General features: G+C 31.2%; 1 protein-coding gene across 1 annotated transcript; it reads left to right on the forward strand.

Moving 5' to 3' along the window:
- Positions 1 to 1,030: 1,030 nt before the first annotated feature.
- On the forward strand, positions 1,031 to 21,301 carry LOC149419750 (glutamate receptor ionotropic, kainate 2-like). Its single transcript, XM_089637260.1, has 18 exons — positions 1,031 to 1,092; positions 1,564 to 1,667; positions 4,447 to 4,622; positions 5,720 to 5,887; positions 7,751 to 7,911; positions 9,339 to 9,538; positions 11,415 to 11,668; positions 12,814 to 12,918; positions 13,732 to 13,845; positions 14,729 to 14,938; positions 15,235 to 15,396; positions 16,033 to 16,232; positions 16,684 to 16,885; positions 17,969 to 18,060; positions 18,201 to 18,331; positions 19,642 to 19,754; positions 20,477 to 20,629; positions 20,980 to 21,301. The coding sequence occupies exons 2-18, from the start codon at positions 1,571 to 1,573 to the stop codon at positions 21,103 to 21,105; spliced, it is 2,664 nt and encodes an 887-aa protein (XP_089493386.1). The 5' UTR covers positions 1,031 to 1,092; positions 1,564 to 1,570; the 3' UTR covers positions 21,106 to 21,301.
- Positions 21,302 to 22,852: the final 1,551 nt, after the last annotated feature.

The following is a 22,852-nucleotide window of genomic DNA, read 5'->3' on the forward strand; positions in this document are numbered from 1 at the left end:
AACGTTCTGGGAAGGAAAAATATATGAGGGTGGGTGAGAATCGGGGGGTCAATGTGTCCAGGAGTGACGTATGAATCCATCCCTCTCCCCCCATGGGTTGTCCGGCTGGGTCCCTCAACCAATTTCTTCAAATTCCACCCGGCACGAAGGAGGTGCACAAACGCGTCCGCGGCCAAGACCTAGATAAACCTTACGCCATTAACCTGAGCCCCCTGCTCAGTCGCCAAACGTATCGAACCACTTGGGGTGACCTATGGCAGTGGTGTTGGTTATTCAATAAATGGTTCCCGGGGTGGCGGTACACATACCCGCGTCCCAAATTAAAACTGAACATTATCTCCAATAAATAATTTTTTTCTAATTTTAGCACGCCATAATCTAGTTCGAGAGGATTATCTAATTTTCAGCTTAATAAATCATCTACACATATAAAAATGGCTGCTTGTATGTTTGCCCACCATAGACTCAAAAACTGCTAGACTGATTTCGCAGAAAATTTCATAAGTTTGTTCTTATTAGTGTGAGGAGTGCTTAGAGAGTGGTTTAAATGGTACACAAGTCGGGGACACCCGTGGAATTTTAATATTAACAATGTGGTATACAATAGAGAATTGTGGAAATTGGACACACTCGAGGAAGAGGTGGCACGATCTAAAAATATACCTAGTTTTTAGGTACACCAGAGTTCAGAACCTCGAAACATTACTCCAAAACATTCATAACCCCGAGAAATGCCGGTACACGTCAGCTAGTAAGTAATATTAAAAATATATGAAACTCCAATATCCATTTAGATCACCCATAACAATTTGAACGTATTTACAATGACAGCGAAATAACGTGATCATCTTGTGATCCGTGCTAAACCTATAATAATATCTAACTTATCTAATAATAACTATTGCACATTGTTTTTAGCATTGAAAAGATTATAACAACATAGCAGTGTACTTGTTTACTGAAAGTATGTTATGATTTTCCAGAAGTTTAGCGAAATCTCTCAATTGCGTACATAAGACTCGAGAAGCGCGCCAGATACGTTCAGTTTGCATTCAGTTTCTGAAACAAACACATCTCAGAGATAAAACAAATGTAAATAACACTTTTAACAGTTTTGATGTTTGTCAAAAATTATTTTTGTGTTTTGTTTCAAGCGAAGCCATCACTTGATTAAATTAGAATTTGAAATTAATCAATCCATGAAAATTAAAATCTTTTTAATCTGGGTCTTCTAATATGTTTTACAAACTTGTTTTTGTGGCATATAAATAAACTTTTGTGGGCGTTGACACTGTTGACGTTAAATTTTTTTGTGTTGCTTTTGAATCAGTGTTGCTTTAGATTTTGTGTTGACACCAACAGCTTTCTTAAACTTTGATTTAGTTGCTATGCTAAAAATATTTATTGCAGTTTAGTTGCTATGCTTTAATAAATATATATTTTTTAATATAAAATAAGAAAAAATATAATTTAATTTGATTCTTATAGGTACCCAATTACACAAGTCCATCTGTGAAATGATTTTAATAAGCTGAATAACGTTTTTTGTGTTTTATGTTCAAGATCAATTATGAAAGGAAGGGAGTTAATTGAAGCAATATGGATTTTTATGTTTGTGATCTTCGTTAATCATGGATCAACAGCTGACATCGAGTATGTTAAAATCGGTAAGAAACCCAAAATTATATTATCAAATTTATGATTTCTGCAATAACAAAATGTCAAAAACAGCACATTACTTAAGGCGAAGCTTAATGCAAAACCACTATGTTGATTAATCTTTATAACAAATTGGTGTACATTATAAATGCAAAAAAATATGTTTTAGATAAATTGAAGGTTTTTCTATCGCTTTGCTTTAGTAGAATACAAATAAATATATAAATTACTCAATAAAAAATATAAATGCAAACTACTAAAAAAAATATTTTTTCAACAGAAATGTATGAACGCATAAATGAAACAACTTATAAAAAATACAGTATTATAGCCAAGATTATCTGTGACAGTTTCATTTGATTAACATTTTTGCTTTCTTATAAAATTATTTACAAAAGAAATCGAGCGTTTCTAGACTCCGTTTGTCAAGTGATTTTAATGCCTGTTACCTACGAGGTAAACCAAGAAAATACACATTTTTGGCTTTTAGCTTCCTCTTAAAAGTAATATAAAACATTGTGAACCAATTTAAAAAAAATTGTATGGAAAAATAACATTTCGTGAAAACATCCATATCATGTGTGGCTCTTAAAATTGTCTTATCAATATAATCATTATTTAAAAAAATTGTATCGCTGTTTACTATTATGATATCTTTTGCATTTTAATAATAAAATCAAATTTTGTAGGTTATTATAGCGTAACTGAGTGAAATTTTTCCTCAATTATGCTGAATGCCATTAATTTTATGACTAACAATCCAATGATATGCATCCATTGATTAAGCATATAGTTGACGTGTTCAAGTAACTTTTAATTACTCATATTATGCACAAGTGTACTGAAATATACGTACCACGTATATTTCTAACTGAAAACCGTACTCCACTTAAATGTATTTTTCCTTGCACAAAATTAAACACTTCCTTTGCACAAAGTTATTACACTTACCGGGCAAAATTTTTTTTCAATTGACGACCTGAAGAAATTAGAAACATTAATGATAACATTCAAATAATAAACACTGTGAAAAAATATTTTAAAGACAAACTTACAAAAAAAAAATGTTTTTAATTGAATTAATCTTAAGAATAACTCACTTCAAATAAGTTTAAAATCATTTTATTTTTAATTACTTACTTATTGTAATAAAACAATGTACACTCCTCTTCCAGCCACAAGCTAATGCTTCTATGGAAGAGGGGTCTTGAAATATTTGATCATATATTGTAACAAATAAACAAAAATGTACTTATATAATAAATATTTAAAAAAAAATTCAATAACGTTGAACAGATGATTGGTTTTATAAAATTTCAATAACAAACAATATAAATATTTTGGTCCGAGTTAACAATTTATTTTCACAGCTAAGCTTGTTTAAAGACAAACGTAATGGGTTTCCCGCAAAATTTTCTTTGATATATTGCGGAATCTACTCTGACTTTGACCTCGGTTCATTTTTATATTGAAGGTCAGCATTTAATACACAAACAAAGATAAGTGTGTTGTGGATGTATCCATGTGATGATATTAAGCTTAATTTTCCCTCACTTGATGGAATTGACTTAACATTTTAATGTCCTGAACTTCTTTCTTTAACGTTATACCTATTATCAATTTATTTGGCTTTTTTAAGGGCCGATGAGTCGAAAAGTTATACTGGCGAAATTAGTTTTCTGTCCAAACGATACAGATCACACGTCTTAAGTTAGCTAATGGGTTAAGGTCAACTATTATTATGATCCTATTAGGATAGTATATTATAAAATAAGTTCTTTGTATTCACAGTTCCTCAGTAGAGATTCATGTTACGAGTCAGACTGTAGGTTTTATGTTAGTGTTATGTATATTTATGCGGTTGTCAAAATTTTTATAATTTGACCATTTTCATATTTTCTTATCCGAGTTTTGATGTTGTTTTGAAACTTGTTTATCTCCATGGTTTTTATAAATTTCGCTTGGAAGGGTATTAAATATTTTTGTAGCATTGGAAGTTCAGAAAGGTTACACGAACAGAAAGGTCACAGGAGTCTGAGATCTAAATACTGATATGAAGAAAGGTCTCCAGAATAGAAATTTCATAAGTGTCTGACATCTATAGATACCAATATGAAGTCACTTGAACAGAAAGTTCAAAAGAGTCTGAGATCTACAGATACCGATACAAAGAAAGGTCACCCGAACAGAAAGGTCACCCGAACAGAAAGGTTACCCGATCAGAAAGTTCATAGGTGTCTGAGATCTATAGATACCGATTTAAAGAAAACTAATATGGCCAATTAACATAAGGTTCTCCATGACCTAAAAATGGATCATTTCCACTTTTTTTTTAATACTCGAAAAAAATTGAGAAAAATTACGATTTTTGTTGTTGTTGTTGATTATTAGGAAAAAAAATTCAATATCGATTTAAAACTTACAATCTTCGAATTGCCCTTAAAACGACACGTTCATTTTTATTCGTGAAATCGGGGCGGCAACGACGCCGTGCCGCGCGACGTCGGCGACAGCCGTCTTACCAGACATTGGTGTTGACGTTGTAGACAGTTGGAACCGTTTCAGAATGCTCGGTTTTAGAACGTTTTTCAAATCATTAATTATGAAAGTTAATATTAAAATGACTTATTTTATGGACGATAATCATATTCCGAAAAATTCATTATAATTCTTCCACACATTATTAACGATATTCATAGTTTTTGAAAATAGCCTATTGTTTAAGTTAAAGCCGATGAGAAGATCGGGATAGAAAGATCGAGAAACATTACCAGTTTTGTTTTTCAGGTGGTATATTCGATTCCGAGGTGGGATCGGCTCAGGAACTGGCATTTAATATTGCAATCGACTTCAGCAATTCTGATCAAGGAAATCTACCTGGACGAATGTTAGTGGCTAGAACAGAAAGAATCTCACAGCTGGATAGCTTTGGAGTCTCGAAAGCTATTTGCAAAATGATTAAGGTACGAATAAAAATCAATCTATAAACCCCAAATATTTCCAAATTAAAAGTGATGTTTCTTTTGTACTTTGACGGCCCACTTTGACGGCCTCCGTAATCGAGGGGTAAGTCTCTCGACTAGCAAGTTGGAGGTCGCGGGTTCAAATCCCAGCGGGCGCAAGTAAATTTTATTTGATTAATTTAAGTATTTCACAATAACTCATTTGGAATAATTTATAGAATATTTGCGGCATGTTCCATAGTGGAAGATACTCTCAGTACCTCCCTGGTTCAAAACCGCCATTCAAAATTGAAACAATACTTGAAATGGCTTTGGCCGTGTTTGGTAATCAATTCTAAATAGCCAGGTACTTCCCCAACTTCCTCTTTCGCATCACCTTCACCTTTTTTGCATCGTAAAACGTAGTCTAATAATTATGAATAAAGAAACTTAAGTGATAAATATTATGGCTTAATATAATTTCATGTAGACCAACAAATGCTGATTCTGAATACATAAGTTTTAATACATATAATTAATAAATCGTCATTTAAAAACGAGAGACACTCAAACGTCCTGTGATTAGTTGGAAATTTCTGACATGACTTAAACCGCTACCTCGTGGGTTAGTCGTCCGGGTGCATTGAGAATGGGAACAATGTTAAGTTGCGCTGTGTATACTCGCATACCCGTCACAACTTGGTTAATAAAATAATAACTAAATACTTACTAAGAATTCATGTTTTTTAGAAATTTCCCTAAATATTAAAATTGGTTCTTTTCATACCGATCCAAGTGGGATTGACTTGACTGTGAACCGACATAACCGAGGTACGTATGACGTCATGCGTAACAAGTCAGATTTTCATCATTTTGGCGAGCTTTGAAAAATACAAGCTTTAAAAAAAAAAATAATTATCTATGAAATCGACATTTAAAAAAAAACATTAAATTTAAGTAAGAAATTAAAAATTCCATTGACTAAATTATGAATTATAATAAATGAATAATAAGTACCAACAACAAACAGAAATATGGGAGATTCTTAGGAGAATTTTGATTCTGATTCGAACGCCATTAGTGATAGAAAGGAATAATAGTAAAAATTTTATTTGTAGGATGGCGTTGTAGGTATCTTCGATCCAACTGTAGGACCTGCATCAAGACAAGTACAATCCATATGCGCATCCAAAGGTATTCCGTACATCAAGACAAGAGTGGACCATTACCAGGATAAAACTGATAATCTGATCAACGTGTACCCTAATCCAGCAATTCTTTCAAAGGTACTGTACAATTCTTATCATTATCCTTCTGTCAGCACAGTGGTTCATATTCATATTATTGGATATCTTTCAGATTTGGACTCCATGAGGGCGGTATATACATCAAGTCTTTCATCTATCTAGTTACCATTTATTGAATAACCGACAGTTTTACCATAAGTCACGCCAAGTGTTTCGCTGTGTTTGGTGATTTAACAGGGTTGCTGGGTTCATCGGGTGAGGTATGTTCAGCCCACCAGCTGCGTAGCGTACCAGATTAGAATTATTACAGATTAGAATTTACAGGCTGTTTTGGGGAGACTTTTGACCTCTCCAACTGATATTTCTTGGCCAACCGCCTTGCATCGCAGTGGGCGGGATATATTCATAATTCCGTCACTCCTGAACATACTTATCCCTAGATTCTTTAAAAAGACTCTCCACACAATATCCCTAAAGATGAAATATAAATAAATATTTTCTTTAGGGCCTCCTGTCTGGGGTTAATGTAAAAAAAAAACATGAAAACCCGAGATAAACTCCAAACACCCGACCCATGTAAGGGTATTTTGAGGATTTGCCATATATAATATTACGCAGATTCATATCGTCGTGAAATAAATTGTCCAGAAGATCGAAACATACCTAAAACATTAATTTGTGGTATGTATTGTTGTCCATAGAAGCGGTGTTATTGACCAAATAAACGAACATTGTAAATGAACAGTACTCAGAGAAAATTATTACAAATCAATATTTCAATAGCTTCTATCTTCACTGTTAATGTTTGTTTTGGTGTCAAGTTTGAGATTTATCAATTATTCAGAGGAATACTCAACAAAATATTTATGAATACCCACTGCTATTTAATTTAGAAAATTTATTCAAATCAACTTAATTTTGGCATCGCATAATGGGCAGACCCAGTAGGCGCGTTTCATGGCGTCAGAAATCCGTAGGCGCGGAGTAACAGAAATTGCCACGTACTATAATGTATCTCAATGAACTAGGCGAAGAACTGTACTTAAATTGGATAAGTTGAGTTGCGAATTGGAGCATAAAAATAATACGCGTAATATCCGACAACTGCACTTAGTGTCAATCGTTTAATTGCACCAAGGACGTTTAAAAACAGTGTTTCATTTCAGTGAAACATAATCTTCATTTTAAACAATTGACCCGTTACTTAGCACGATAGCATAAGGTCGGAATAGTGAGAAACTTATTTATTTATAAACGTTTCTAGCTATAGAGAAACAATAGGGCGTGCTGGTTTTACGTCTACAAGATGGCGCTTCTTTAAAAAAAACATGTTTGTCCAACAGATGGAGCTGTTTGTCAAAAAATGCATGCTTTCACCTTTCACAGGTTACATATTATGTACAAGTACTCGTATTATATAGGTATTAAAAATACACGCGTATTCGAATTCAACGTTGCGTCAAAATTTTAAAGCGATTGGTGAAGAACAAGAACATTTACAATTGTATTTATATATATTACCACAAAATATTAAAACTTGGTTTAACTAAACCAAGGCTAAATCGGCGCGCAGGAACTTAATAAGTATGACGTAATGTTAAAAAAATCACACATTCAAGATAACTACAACATATAATAATAAATAAAAAAAATAATAACATAAACCAGGATCTGCCGCTTCCTTGGCATTCATACAATTTTTATTACAACACGCGTTTTTCCAACCTGATTAATTATTTGTAATCCCTCGGTACATATTTATTCCTGTAACATTTGTTTTATTTAGCTAATTGATGATCGAATCAAAACTACCTCAATTTACAGCTAAATGGTGTTAGGATTGCATTAACTTTTTTATGGAATATTTTATGAATTATTTGAATGAATGTTTTTTTGTTGCAGGTATACGCTGATTTAGCAGAGGCGATGGAGTGGAAGCATTTCACCATTTTATATGAAAACATTCAAAGTTTAACCACACTTAATGGATTATTCAAGAATAATTATGATGATAAACGAAAGATTACGTTCAAACAGTTCGACTATGGGACAGGAAATTATCGGTAGGTAACGAATGTGACTTAATATAAGTACAGTATAGTGATACTAATACCGGTGGGAGTGGGTTTTCGGCATATCCTTGCGCAAGTTAGCTCAGTTTTAAGTACATCTATTTGAATTTAGATTTGGTTTTCTCGATTGAATGAATGAATGAGAATGAATTAATAAATGAATGAATGAATGAAGGAATGCATGAATGAATGAAGGCATGAAGCATGAATGAATGAATGAATGAATGAATGAATGAATGAATGAATGAATGAATGAATGAATGAATGAATGAATGAATGAATGAATGACTGAATTAATTAATTACTTAATTCAAAATGAATTGAATGAAATGGATCTTGGAAGTGGAAATTAACCCACTTCCCTTAATACAAGAGAAATGAAACTCGGCCATAGACATATGAATATTAGTAGACCTGCCCTAAGTGATTAAAAGCGTACTATCCCCACTCCCCCTACCGGTTCCATTGGAGCCGGCTGTGCTCGCGTATGGCCTCAAGTGAAATTTGATAACGTGACGTCATCATTCTTGTGCGAACTATGGTCGAGGCATCATCGGTTCATTTTACGAAATAACACGGCAAAATGTTGACTTGTACTATGAAAACTTGTAAAAATAGATGTGAAAAATAGAATAAACCCAATTGTCGTATTACATTCCATATATAAGCATTATTTTACTTTATTTTAAGCATATTCACATCGTATAATATGAATCAGTTGTTACTATCACACCGAGAAACGTCTGGACGCGAAACACAAAGCTGGTTGGTTGCTGGGAAGTAAATTATGAACATTTATAAAAGTGTCTTAACTAAATACTTAAACGAAATATTCGACTTTGAAAAAAGAACCGAATTTTTTTGCCGAATTTGGACTTCGCAAATTTGTTCATAACGTGGCGAGTAATTTGCGCTCCCATGTAAAAATGTCTATTCATTCAAAAGCAGATTTTACTTTTAAGAAGTAAATGGTGATATTATAATGCGAGATGCCTATTTACTGTCAGATTGATTTATTGACGAATCACAGTCAGCTTCACTCCCTTCGTTCTTCAACAGTTGATTTTACCCCTCGCCATTATCTTCTCGTCTATTTATTCCTATGTCTGTGAACTCGGCAGATAGCATCGCTATCTTGAAAGTTCTATCCTCAGTCAATCCAAAAAAATATATTATAAAATGCATTTACTATTAAAAACAGATGTATTAAACCCAGTAAGAAAAACATTATTTTTTAACTGTTTTTTCTTACTTTTGTATCAAACATGAAAATTATTTTTTGACTAAATACTCGATTTCATTGTTTATCTATTGCGTGGGGGATTATGAAAATGATGATGATGTATTCTTAACCTTGACCCTTCATCATCAATATTCCGAATACACTTGTTAATGTTCTAGATATTTTCGTATTACAGGCATATTCTGCAAAACGCCAAAGCGTCAGGAGAGACCAACTTTATTCTAGATTGTTCTACAACTGAGAAGATTTATGAGGTTCTTCTTCAAGCCCAGCAAATAGGCTTGCTGATAGACAAGTACAGTTTTATCATAACATCTCCAGACTTGCACACAATGGACCTTGAAGCTTTCATGCACGGAGGGGCTAACATAACCGGTAAGTTATGGTGATTTTAAACCTAATTTTGCATTTAGCCATCAAAGCAATACCTATCGATAACCTTATAGTTTCGTATCGAAGAAATATATTTACCCAAATATACCTTAGAAGTAGGCATATTCTTATTTTCTTACAACAGGCTTATACCTACAAACTATCATGTTTACATTTGCTTTTTGCTTGCTTTTATATGTCTAATGATGAAGGTTATATTATTGCTTTACTGTTCTATATTTATAATCTTCACAATATTTTTTATACAAACTTTGTAAAATATTTATGTAAAATGGCAGACCGAACGCCCTCGATTTAACAGGCCACGACAACCTGTCAAACGCTCTATATTTTGTTAACAATACTGCCAATAATTATTTCGTTAACTTTCTAATTCAAAGGCCTCATACACTATGTGTCGTATGATATCATGTTACTGCTGCCACTACCTAGTATGTACATATAAACTTTACATTTCTTTTTAACTAATTTACGTTTGTATACCTTAAGAGTAGGCATATAATTATTTAATGCATTTACTTGCTGTTATAATATGTCAAATGGATATGGTTATATGTATTTTTACTGTTACTATTGTGAATTTACAACCTTCAGAATATTATTTTTTCTATGAACTATGTATGTAAAAGCCCATTGGGCGTATAAATAATTAAATAAATATAATCTGACTGCCCGAATTTAGTGAGACTGTAGTATCTTCAATTGGAGTGTGTAGTGAGGCATAAACGAGTGTGCGGGAGATGAGGAAGAGGCGGGTTGGCAAGCAGTTGGCTATTCACATCTTGTCATACGCAACTACGACCATTTCGAAGCATCGCTTCGATTCTGTACCCTTTTACTTTACTTATATTTACTTTAATCATTATCTAGCTAATTCATTTACTTACTTACTATTTATTATATTGTTATTAATATTATTTACGTACCTGTCGGTTATTATTTGCCTATTTTTATTTAGTTATTTTATTTTTTCTTATAATTTATTATTCATACTATCCATGTTGTAATTGTTAATATGGTTACCCTATGCTTGTGTCTGATAAGCCAGCACAGGTACCTTGTACTTGAGTTAACAGAAGAATATTATTGTTGCCAACTTACTTACCGATGCTTCTTTTGTTGACATTTTTGTTTTTATTTTTCGTACATTTGTTACTAAAATTTTGTTTATTTTTGTCTACCGGTCTCGAAACGACCGTGTCATAAACTTTTGTTTTTTGGGTTTAAATTTAATGTTATAACTATATTAAGTTTACATATATGTATTTTTAAATGATGTAATTGTAAAGCTGCACATCTTGATACAGGAATGCCCTAGTGAGATGTGCACAGTATGTTTTTTATGTTAAAAACTGTTTTTTGAATAAATAAATAAAAAATATTTCACTAGGGCGATACTGAGAGTAGTTACTACTCTTGAATATATCGCAAAAATTTCGCGGGGATTCTAACCTGCAACCTTTGGATTTGTAGGCGATGTTCGGATTGTTATAATTCAACAAATTTTATTATCATAATTACCTTCAAGGGACCTTATAAAATATTTTGCCAATTAAAAACCTTTGCTTAACATCATCAAAATGCAACGGTAAGGATATAAAATATTCCGTCCCCATAAATTGAAGTTTGAATGTCCGTTTTTTTACATAAACTCCACACAGGAGGCCTCGAGGTCCCGTTTACATGTGACAAATGTCAACCGTGTACGAATACGATGTTTTACGAGTATAATATATGCATCAATATTGTGCTGACTTTTATATAATGTATTGTTATGTAAGACTGTCCCTCATGCGGAGATCACTGGAGTCCTAAATTATATACGAAGTATTATACGACTCGTTTTTCTTATTTACAGGAATACGTTTAACAGATCCCGAAAACCAAGCTTTGGTAGCAACAATGGAGTTTTGGAACTCCAGCAATAGAACCACGGAATCTGATAACCTGGACGCTGATAAGATAACTACTGATGTGGCCATGATTATGGATGCCGTGTTTGTCTTTGCATCGGGTTTGACGGATATCAACACAAAGGGGCGAAAGTCAATCGATTGCGAACAAGATGGAATATTCGAACAGGGTATGGAAATCACAGAAAAAATTAAAATTGTAAGCATAGTAAATATTTTTTAATTTCAAATATGTATGGAGGTGAGGCAAGAATCTGACAGAGGGTGAATAAATGCTGCTGTAGAAATGATATCTTTGATCTCTTGGTAAAATTTGTACCAAATATTTTTTTGCATGATGTTAACAATTTATTCATTACTGAGCAAGCAACCGATATATTTAACATCTTTTTTGTCTTCTCTGGACTAGAAAAAATAGCTTGAGGTATCATGTAAGTAAGTTGAAAACATCGGTCAGATTTAAAGTTTTTTTAGAAATATTCCTGCTTGATATTCTTCGTTTAGTTTTCTTTCTTATTATAATATATTTTTTTTAAATTAGACAAACGCATTAAAAAGGTTATTGTCACTTTACTTTTTTGTATTATATTGATCTATATATTTTTTTTAAAGTCAAACGTTGATCGAGTGAACTATTTTCAATATTTTCGGGAGCGTTGTTGAAAAACTTTAAAAGGCAAACAGTTTTTACGGCCGTAGGGCTTTTACTGTGGTATAATTTTGACATGATGAATATAGAACATGACAAAGAAATAATAAAAATAAAATTATAATAAACAAAAAATAAAACATACATGAAATAAAAAAAAAAAACAAGAAACGACAATTTAAAAAAAAAGTGATCAATTCAGATTTGCAAAGAGACAACCAAATGGTCAAGAATAGGGTTGGAATATGTTATTAATATGATTCACAAAATTCACCAAGTTAAAATTAATCATATCAATATCATCTAAGTATTGATATCCCAAAGTTTTTAATATATGATTTTAATTTTTAAAGATATTTACAAATGATTATGACAAAAAAGGTTTTGAAGCTACGATATTTAAATTTTTCTCATTGAAATAAAGATAACAGATTGCAAAAAGATGTCTCTATTCTCATTTTTATTTATTAACGGAGCGATATTAGTACTACCTATCTGTTTAATGGAACCATTTCCTTTTTGTTTCATGTACAATGTGAATCAAATTTACTTCTTCTAAATTCCAACTCTAAACGAAGGGCTTAATTAAAGGACCAAGGCGTATTTCTGTTACTATTATATTGGAATTGTTTTTACAATAAAAATGATTGACTTATTATAACAGTGCTAAAATTTAACTATTATATTTTTTACAGACTCCTAAACTAGGCCTAACTGGTTTGAGTAGATTTGATGAATCCGGTTTTAGGACTGATTTTGGTCTGAACGTCATCGAGTTCTCATCTTCTGGCAATCAAAAGGTAAACAACCGGGTAAATTTTATTGGAAGATTAAATATTTACTTATTAATAATATAATTGACGCATAAATAAGAGAATAACCCAGAGTTAAACAAAGATAATAATTATTATTAATTTAAGACGATGATGATGAGGAATTGTTTATACTTCTAGGTGTGATATTACCGAGAATTCAATTTATTCGTTATTTATACCTAAAAAACGACATGAAAATATTAATGTACAACGAACAGTTTTGTATGTCTTGCTAGATGTTCTCATGACTGGGATTCTGTAACAATTACTTTACTGTTTCATCTTCAGAAAACATGACATCATTATTTTATTCAAACCTCTAGTAACCGTATTACTTGTTATTTATTGCCTGTATTAAAAAATTGAAACATTTAATTTTTCAAAAATGGTCTGTGATAAGCCAGATGTTTTCGTTCAATTTTTAAATTTCAAATTATTTGAATACCGTAAGTTAATATTATTTGAAAATTGGTAGCTTCACGGCTAGGCATACTGCAAAAGTGTGATTTTGTGTACGAATAAAACTTTATTTGTATTTAAAAGAAGTTACATATATGAATAATAATACAGACCTAACCTGAAAAGGGTTGTTGTGAGATAAGAAAATAAATATTGAATCGACTGAGATAATTCGAATGAGACCACACAAAACAATGTATGTTTTTCATTACTTTTACATTGAATCAAATGTTACAAATATTATTCTTGTGCCCAATAATTTCAATTCGGAGATGACCTATTACAAAAAAAGCTTGGTGTCCAATAACTCTTTATTTAGAAGACTTGTTTGATTTTCAGATTGGAACATGGGACTCCATCTCTCAAAAGATCAATTTGACTACGAGCTCTGTATCACCCACACTTATTAAAGGAGTCACTGAGAAAAAGAAATTCATTGTTACGATATCTCCTGTAAGTTATAATTTGGTAAAAATACAATCTTTAAAAATTTGTATAATTGAGTAAAAGTCGCAACCTGTGTATGCGCGATCCGATTTTTTTTCTTCTTCTTAAGTCTCTTTATCTTTATAAAATAAAAATGCGAAAATTCCAAGGGTGCGAATAACCTGACAATAATAACGGATTTCCTACTTCTGCCATCATTATTAGCCAAGTATTGATTATTCAATGATTGAGGGCAGATAATGGCAAGCAGATGATAAATCTCACTATACTTTGTGGGAAAACAACTCTTTGGACCGTTCGACAAACCAACCTTTATTTGTCAAACGTGTATATTATAATAATAATTTTATCTAAGATTTTAATGTTTTTTTACTTTATATCTGTTTATTACTATATTTTATTATTGAAGTATTTTATGTATGACTACCACAACACGGAAATTAGCCTAGTGTGATAGTCAAAAGAAAATATTCTACATCATCGTGTAAATATTTATTAAATAAAATCAATAAAATAAAAAAATAAAATAAGAATAAAATAAATTTGGTTTTTAATACCACTTCATAATATAAATAATTAAAATCAACTGGTTTCGGTTGTAGATTGAAGAGAGGGGAATATGTTTAAAATTTTGCTATATGACAAGCATATTTTTTTATTTAGTAATTGTGTTTATTTATTTTTAGGGATTTTTTAATTTATTTCCACAGCTCTTAGATTGTAGACGTAAACATATCCCATTTCGTTTTCGTCACCCTCGTTTGAACATTTCTTACAGTTTGCTTGTTAGAATGGCTTAAATTACTTTATTTATCCTTTGATTGTATATGTAATTTGTATCTAATAAAAACTTTAGGAGAAAAAAGATAGATTAATAATATTTTTTTAGTATCATCATCCCTACGCAATGATGAAGGAATCTGCCATTGAATTGCACGGAAACGATCGCTTTGAAGGTTTCGGGATTGACATGATTAAAAAGTTGTCCCAGATGCTAGACTTCGAGTACGAATTGAATATTCAGAAGGATGGGAGATATGGACATTTCGACAAACAAACAAACGAGTGGAATGGAATGATCGGGTCAATCATAAACTGGGTAAGAAAAAAATTAATAAAGTCACTTTAGTTGTTTTATGGTTTACGGGTTATGGGTTTTATTCAGTCAACTATATTCACCATCAAATAACACAATAATGGTATTTTTTGGTGATGCCTACGCTATAGTTTTGTATATAAATTGTATTAAAACGTATATCAACAAATCGTTTACCAGTACCGGTAGTATAATGGCAAGCGCGGTAATAGAATTTTATAAAATTCGAAATAAAAAAACCGTTTGCTTTATTTAAAATTTAATTATCTACATGTAATTGTTTTTTGTATTTATTTCAGGAAGCAGACCTCGCTGTCACTGACTTAACAATAACACCAGAAAGAGCTGCTGCAGTTGACTTCACGATGCCTTTCATGAATCTTGGAATAAGTATTTTATACAAAAAACCACCAGCTGCGGCTCCGGATTTTTTCTTCTTCTTGGCGCCGTTCTCCTGTGAGGTAAATACGTTGCAACTAGTTATTTAACATCAACAAGTCACTTTGTTTTCTTTAAAAAATTTTATAACTATCTGAACTGTGGTATTTGGTACGAATAGTGTACATTGTGTCCAAAGTACTTTATATTTTATCGCACACATTCGTAATTATAAAAATCTCAAATATGAGACAAATGTAAAGCAATACTAACAAATTGAATAATGTTACATCTCTCGTAATGCAATCGGAATTCTTTGTGTCCTCAATTTTAAAAGAATGATAACCTTTGCCGGGTTATGAGTATTCTGACGAGTGTAAATTAAATAGATAATGAACTTAACAGGCTAAAATAGTTTCTTAGGTAATTAGTTTGGGATTAGCAAAAAAAATATTTTAAAAACTAGCTGTTAATTTATTTTAATATTATTATGTAGAAAAGACATCAAATTATATATAAAGCGTTTTTAAATTAAAATAAGCGGGTTTATAATAAGATGGTATCCTGTTTGTCTATATTTTTGCCAAAAAAGCTATTACAAATTTCATTTGAATTAAAATCAAATATTAAACGAGACAAGAGGGAGTACACTTTTTCGTAAAGGGAACAAACAGATTTCAGAAGGTTCAATCTTTGAATTTGTTTTTTTTATTTTATAGGTGTGGCTGTACATAGTAATAGCATTCCTCGGGGTGTCTTTACTCCTCTACGTGATGGCGAGGATTGCACCCAAGGAGTGGAAGAGCCCGGATCCTTCCAACCAGAAGTCGGACCAACTAGAGAACCAGTTTGGCCTCCTCAACTCTATGTGGTTCACTGGGGCCAGTTTTGTTCAGCAGAGATCCGGATATACACCAATGTACATACATTTATATTTTTACATATAAACGTAACCTGTTAAGCAAACTCGAGAATAAAAAAAAATAATAATATTAGTACCCTATGCAAGGTGTCTGGATAAAGCACTTACTTCCGGAGATGATACTAAAAGTTAAAAATATTAAGGTTTTATATAGAAATTAAGGTAGTGCTTATGGAATTATTTGCAAAGTAAAAAACTTCTGAGGAAAAAATTTTTTTTTTTTGAAAAAAAATTCTAAATTTTTTTTTAACTTTTTACGTCTACCATAACGTATTTTGACGGGCTGTATTTTGGCCATGTAACAAAAAACTACTTATTTCCAACTCTTTAGGATTTGATTTCATCATAGACTTCTAAAAAATTGATTTAGTAGCGCTTCCACCAATGAAGAACTCCACCCAACTTTCATATACATATTTTTACGAAATCTTTTTTTATTTATTTTCAGGGCCATCTCTACTAGAATGGTAGCGTGCTTGTGGTGGTTTTTCACTCTCATCGTAGCCTGTTTCTACATTGCAAACCTAGTTTTATTCTACAGTATCGAGTCATACACTTCTGAAATTAATAGCGTTGAAGACTTGGTTAACCACAAACATGGTATTGCTTATGGAGGAATGATGGGCGGAGCTACCGTCGAATACTTTAAGGTAGCAATATTTTTTTTTATTTTCCATAATAAGGTTTGCTGCACTCTACTGGTAGAGCTTCCAATTAGACGATTTAGATAAAAAAAATATATTCTGCCAAATCTAAATCTGCAGCTATGAATTATTCATAACTTTATAGATCTTCAAAGCGAGTAAAACTATAACTTTGTGTTTAATTTTAATAACTTTTTTTTAATAATTTAGACCATAAAACCAGTAGTTGCATCACATCACCTTAAAGATAGAAATCATTAAAATTTATCTTATTGTCCAAAAATGTTATTGAAAAAAAAAATGGATATGCATGAAAGGTTTAAAACGAACCTCTCTAAGTTCAGTCGAACGTGTAAAACAGAAAACTTGTTTTTGCATTGAGTTTTATCTTCGCATTTATTTTTTTGCTTTGAAATATCTAGATCACTTCCGCTTATTGCAATTAGTAATACCCATTAAAGTATAAATATAAGCGTGTGAAATATTGAAAAAAAAATATTCTAATAAATCAAGAACATTGTATGAAAAAAAATAAAGTATGACGTATAACACATTATTATTATCAATAATTATTCGCCTGAAATATCCATACAAATTGAAAATATTTTCGCCGACGAGAATTGAACCCCTCACCTTCTGATGTCCGGTCAGGTGCTTTGGACCACTGAGCTACGTCGGCTTATTTCCAACAAGCCAAATAATTCAATATGTACTAGTACTTCAATCAACAATTACTGCTTATTATATTTTTTCATCTGTAGACAAACATCTTTATTTTCTGCTCAGTGGTCTAGAGCACCTAAACGAACATCGGAAGGTGAGGGGTTCAATTCCCGTCGGCGGCATTTATTTTTACTCGGGAGATATTTTCTATTTGTATGGATATTTAAGGCGACTAATTATTGATTATAATAATTTGTTATCCTTTGTGCTATGCCTAAAAAACCTCGTATCTTAAAAATTAGTTTATCACAAAAAAAAAAAAAACGCATATATAAATTTTTCAGCGACAAGATAAAATTATTATCATTTGAATGTTTTTAAAGTACGCAAGAATTTTTTTGAATAATATGATTTTTTTCACTACAGAAGGCTGAAAATCCGTTGTATAATAAAATGTATGAAAATATGATGAACAATCCAGAAACCCTGTCAACCAACATAAATGAAGGAGTGAACAGGTAAACCCCCACTTAAAGATGAATTTAATAATTATATTATTTGGATGATTTTTATAACGCCGTTTTTATAAAAATTACCTCAAGGTCACTGAATTTATTGAAAAAAATAACTAAAACTGGAAATAAAAAAATTTTTGCAGAGTACAAGCAGGAAATTATGCGTTCTTGATGGAGTCAACAACAATTGAATACATCACCCAGAGGAATTGCGATTTGACACAGATAGGAGGATTATTGAATAGCAAGGGATTCGGAATTGCCATGCGAAAAAGTAAGACCATTTGTTAATTTAATTAAAATGTCAACAGATAATATGTACAGTTTGGCAATAAAATGTAGAAATTCCATCTCAATACCAAAGTACTTTTAAATTGTTCACATTAAAATTTTATCACACTCAAGTTTGACGATGTTTCTAACTTTTTAGAATTTTTGTTTTTGATCTGTGAATTAGATCATGATTTTACATCTAATAAATAGCTGTTTTGGTAGGTAAGTTTACGAAATACAAAAATCGCTTTTCCATGTAATTATACACTGGGATCCCTAATTACACGGTTTCGAAATAACACGGTGCCACATACCGTGCATGTATTTACTACTCAGTGTGTATTATGCGCAGAGAGGTATGGGGATAGCCGGTCGTAGGAGGTCCAATACTCCCACAAGCCAAACATGTGTATATTCTTGGTATACCTTATATTGCAGGTAATAGGCATTAAAATCGTTTGACAAACTGAGTCCAGTAACGTTCGATTTCAAGCAAAAAGCTGGTTTTTATTTATTTTGGAAATAAATTTCTAAGAAAGCAAAAAAAATAATCAAGTGAAACTGTCACAGATAATTTTAGCTATTATACTGTATTTTTCAAATCTTGTTTACGCGTTCATACATTTCTATTAAAAAAATATTTTTTTTAGAAGTTTATATTTATATTTTTTATTGGGTAATTTTACGCGGAAAACGTTTGAAGTAATAAACTTGGAAATCATTTTATAACAAATGATCACAAAGTACAACGGTATCTCCTTTGGAGCCATCTTGGTATTGCCATTTAAAACCTCTGAAACAATCGCAGCGCCTCAATTTCTATATGCTATTAATATCAGACTGTACCGTTTGCATTTATATTCGCTACTTTTGTTGATATTAAAATAAAATAAAATATATTTATAAAGTATTTTACTATTTTAAACATCAAACGGCACTTAGTTAAAATATATCAAAATTCTGACATTCATATTTTAAAGCTTAAAAAAAATAAAAGGGCCATACTTTACAACTTTTACACAGCTGGTTAACAACCGTTTAACATAACATAAAGTATCGTTTCTCAAGGCTATAGAATGTAAAACCTGTTTATTAGTACGGCATCCTAAAAAAAGGCATGTTGGGAGGATAGAGGAGTGAGAAAAAAATAAAATCATGCTCTAGCACATACTTATTTCTTTGAATGTGGTTTGCCTTCCATACTATTAAATACAATAAACTATCATCGTTATTTTAAATAATGTTTTTTTTTATTTCGATAACATATATCTAAGATGATTGAGAGTGTATAATATATGTGATTTTTTTCAGATTCCCCATACAGAAATGCTTTCAGCAATGCAATCCTACAAATGCAGGAAGATGGTACCCTCGCTAGCTTGAAGACAAAGTGGTGGAATGAAAAATATGGAGGAGGAACTTGCGTAAGTTTTGAGAACTAACATTTATTTTAATTTTATTTCAAAATCATTAAAACTCTATTACTTATGATACAATAATTTGTAAGATTCAGCAAAGTGCTGGTATAGATTTGGCTTATTTCTAAAAATGGAGTCAGTAAATATATCAATAGTAGTTGTTACCTTCAAACTTTTTGCACAAATCGTGATTCTTCTATTGGTTGGGGACTAGTGAGTGTATCTAATAGTTGGGTGTAATATAATACATATAGTACCGATATCCTCATAAGCACACTGTCTTTTTATGGTTCTATGTCTCACTTTTATGTAAAAGCCCTTTTTCGAAAATAAATAAATAAATATGTTTTGGGCATGTGGAGAGTGAGGGTGACGTAAATGTAGTTACATCTGTTATTAAAATGTTGAATAGGGTAAAAGAAAAACCTTATTTCCAAAACATTGACCTTCGTTGGGTAAATAGGAAGAAGTAAAAAATAATATTTGTATTTTTAGTAAGTAGATATTATCCATATACTCAATTCAATGGGGCTTAACATTGCGGTTATTAAAAAAATGACAGAATTAAAATTTAATCAAAGCTGTTGTCTGAATTACTAGAATATAACAATGTCAATTTATAACGGCTCTTGGAGTGATTTACTCTTTTTATTGTGTTTTTAAATATCTTTCGTGCTTAATATTTATTTGTTTTATTAATTTTTCGATATTGGCTGATTTGATTTCAGCCAAGCGAGGACGATGGGCAAAACGTCGCATCAGTTGGCTTTGAGAAGATGGGGGGACTTTTCTACGTGCTCCTGATAGGATGCGTTGCAGCAGTGTTCGTGGCTTGTATTGAAATGATTTGTGGAGTTGTCAAGAATTCTCACAAACACAAGGTACAAAAGATTTTAATAATAAAAATTGAAGGGAAAAACTCAGCGATATTAAATGTCTACGAAAGGATTAGAAATGTTATTTTTATTCTTATATTTTTTTCGTAGAAATAAATAAGATCAACCGAGGAATTCTTTATATACAATGGTAAATTTGTTAATTTTGATAAATACATTAAATCTAATAATACATCTGTAGTAAGTACAAAAGAATTCGTTAAATTTATTCTCCTTCGTCAATTATCAAGAAAAATTCAACCATTCAATATGGTTTCAAATATTCAATTTCTACAAAATTTAGAATTAAGATTAATTTACATATTTTGAATAACATAGTGTTTATCTTTTAACAGGTTCCATTTCGTCAAGAACTCAGTGAAGAGTGGCGAGCTATATCACGTGGCAAAAACACAAAACCAATAACATACACTAAAGCACTTGGATCTGAGTTACCAAAAGAACCTGATAACCTCGTCTAAGCTTTCAAAAATTTAATAATAGCATTATTACCTAAGTTTTATTCAAATATATTATATGTCATAATGCTAACAACAACGTGAATTGTACCTTTTGATTGCGTTGTGTTTTTCCAGTTTACGAAACGCGTTCTTTGATCTTATCCGAATTTATTTGATCTTATCTTAACTCTAAATAAATTACTTTTTGAAATATTTACTCTTGGAAACAAACAAATTATTTTGCTATTTTGATATTTACTTCGAAACTGTTTTTTTAATAGCTTAGTTATAAATAAGATTGCAAATAAACCTGTACGTATGTTTATTTCATTTTACCCAACTCATAATGTATTCGACATCTAAATATAAAAAAAATATCCCCGGTACAGAGAAATTATTTTTTCATATTTCAGTAAATCATGTGAGACAAACATATTAATAAATCCACTGAATAATTTGATAATTCCTAGAAGTGTTATCTACACTGATTTGAAATAAAACTGGTGTGATAAGAAATGTTACCAAAAGTTTTTTTTCAGTGTAAATAAAATAACAAAACAATTACTCTTATAGCAAGCCACCGTAAACGAAAAAATGTATTTCTTAAAATGTATTCCCCGAGCTTGAGACAGATAATGTTCATAAAATATTCACCATAACTGAATGAAAGTGGTTACATAAAGGGCATATAAAACTCACTCGCTAGTAAATTGAGTTTTTTTATTAAAAACTCCGTACAATATTTAAATTTCAAAAATATTATGATATGTGCTTGTTATTATTATTTCGAATTTTTTGTTACGTTTTACCAACGAAACCAAAATTGAATTACTGTTTCATTAAACATTTTTGGTTCCTTAAATTAAGTTAATTTAATTTACAAATTTTCAATCTGCGATTCAAAGCATCTTTCAGAGTAGAAATAAACATGCCACTCAAGCAAATTTATCGCAATATCAGGACTGACTCCCGATGGGCAAATACATATTGTCATCCAGTGGATCCAAACGATCCAAGCAGGCTCAAGACTCAAGAAGGTTCTAAGGAACGAGGTAGAGCATTATGTAGAACCAAGAAGGGTACTGAAATAATAATAATAATATATTTCACAAAAAATATAAAATAAAACATATGTGGAAACTTTGACTAGCCAATTAGGAATGGATCCTGTTTTAGGAGAGTCAAATTGACATATTTAGTTCATATTAGATTTTTTAATTATTAATTAATAATTAAATTATTAATCCTGCTGAAGTTATCCAGTTGTGAATTAGAGATTGGTTCCTAAGTTGATTGCTATGTAGGTATTGTAATTAAATAAGCTTTTTCGATACTAAACACTTTCAACAAGCCGTTTTAAAATAATGCATTGTTTAAATAGGGTTTGATGAAGATCAGTGATGATCAATGTTTTAACAACAACAAAAAAACATGACTATTTGATTTGTGGATCTCATAAGTGGCATATAAAAATTCTATTTGATTTGCGGATCCCATTTGTGGTACATAAATAAATCTATTTGAATTGCGGATCTCATTAGTGGCACATCTAAAAATCTATTTGATTTGCGGATCACATTAGTGGCACATATAAAAATCTATTTGATTTGCGGATCTCATTAGTGGCACATAAAAAAAATTGTGGGAAATAAAGTCTCAATTATCACTTGGACGATTTTAACCCCTCGGGTTGAGAAAGTAAAAAAATATATTGTCATCAAAAATATTCTCACTTGACATTCAATATCAAGTACGTCTTCATATTAGA

The sequence above is a fragment of the Hesperophylax consimilis genome, chromosome 11, assembly GCF_061612785.1.
Source record: "Hesperophylax consimilis isolate HC1 chromosome 11, BYU_Hcon_1.0, whole genome shotgun sequence".
Classification (NCBI taxonomy): domain Eukaryota; kingdom Metazoa; phylum Arthropoda; class Insecta; order Trichoptera; family Limnephilidae; genus Hesperophylax; species Hesperophylax consimilis.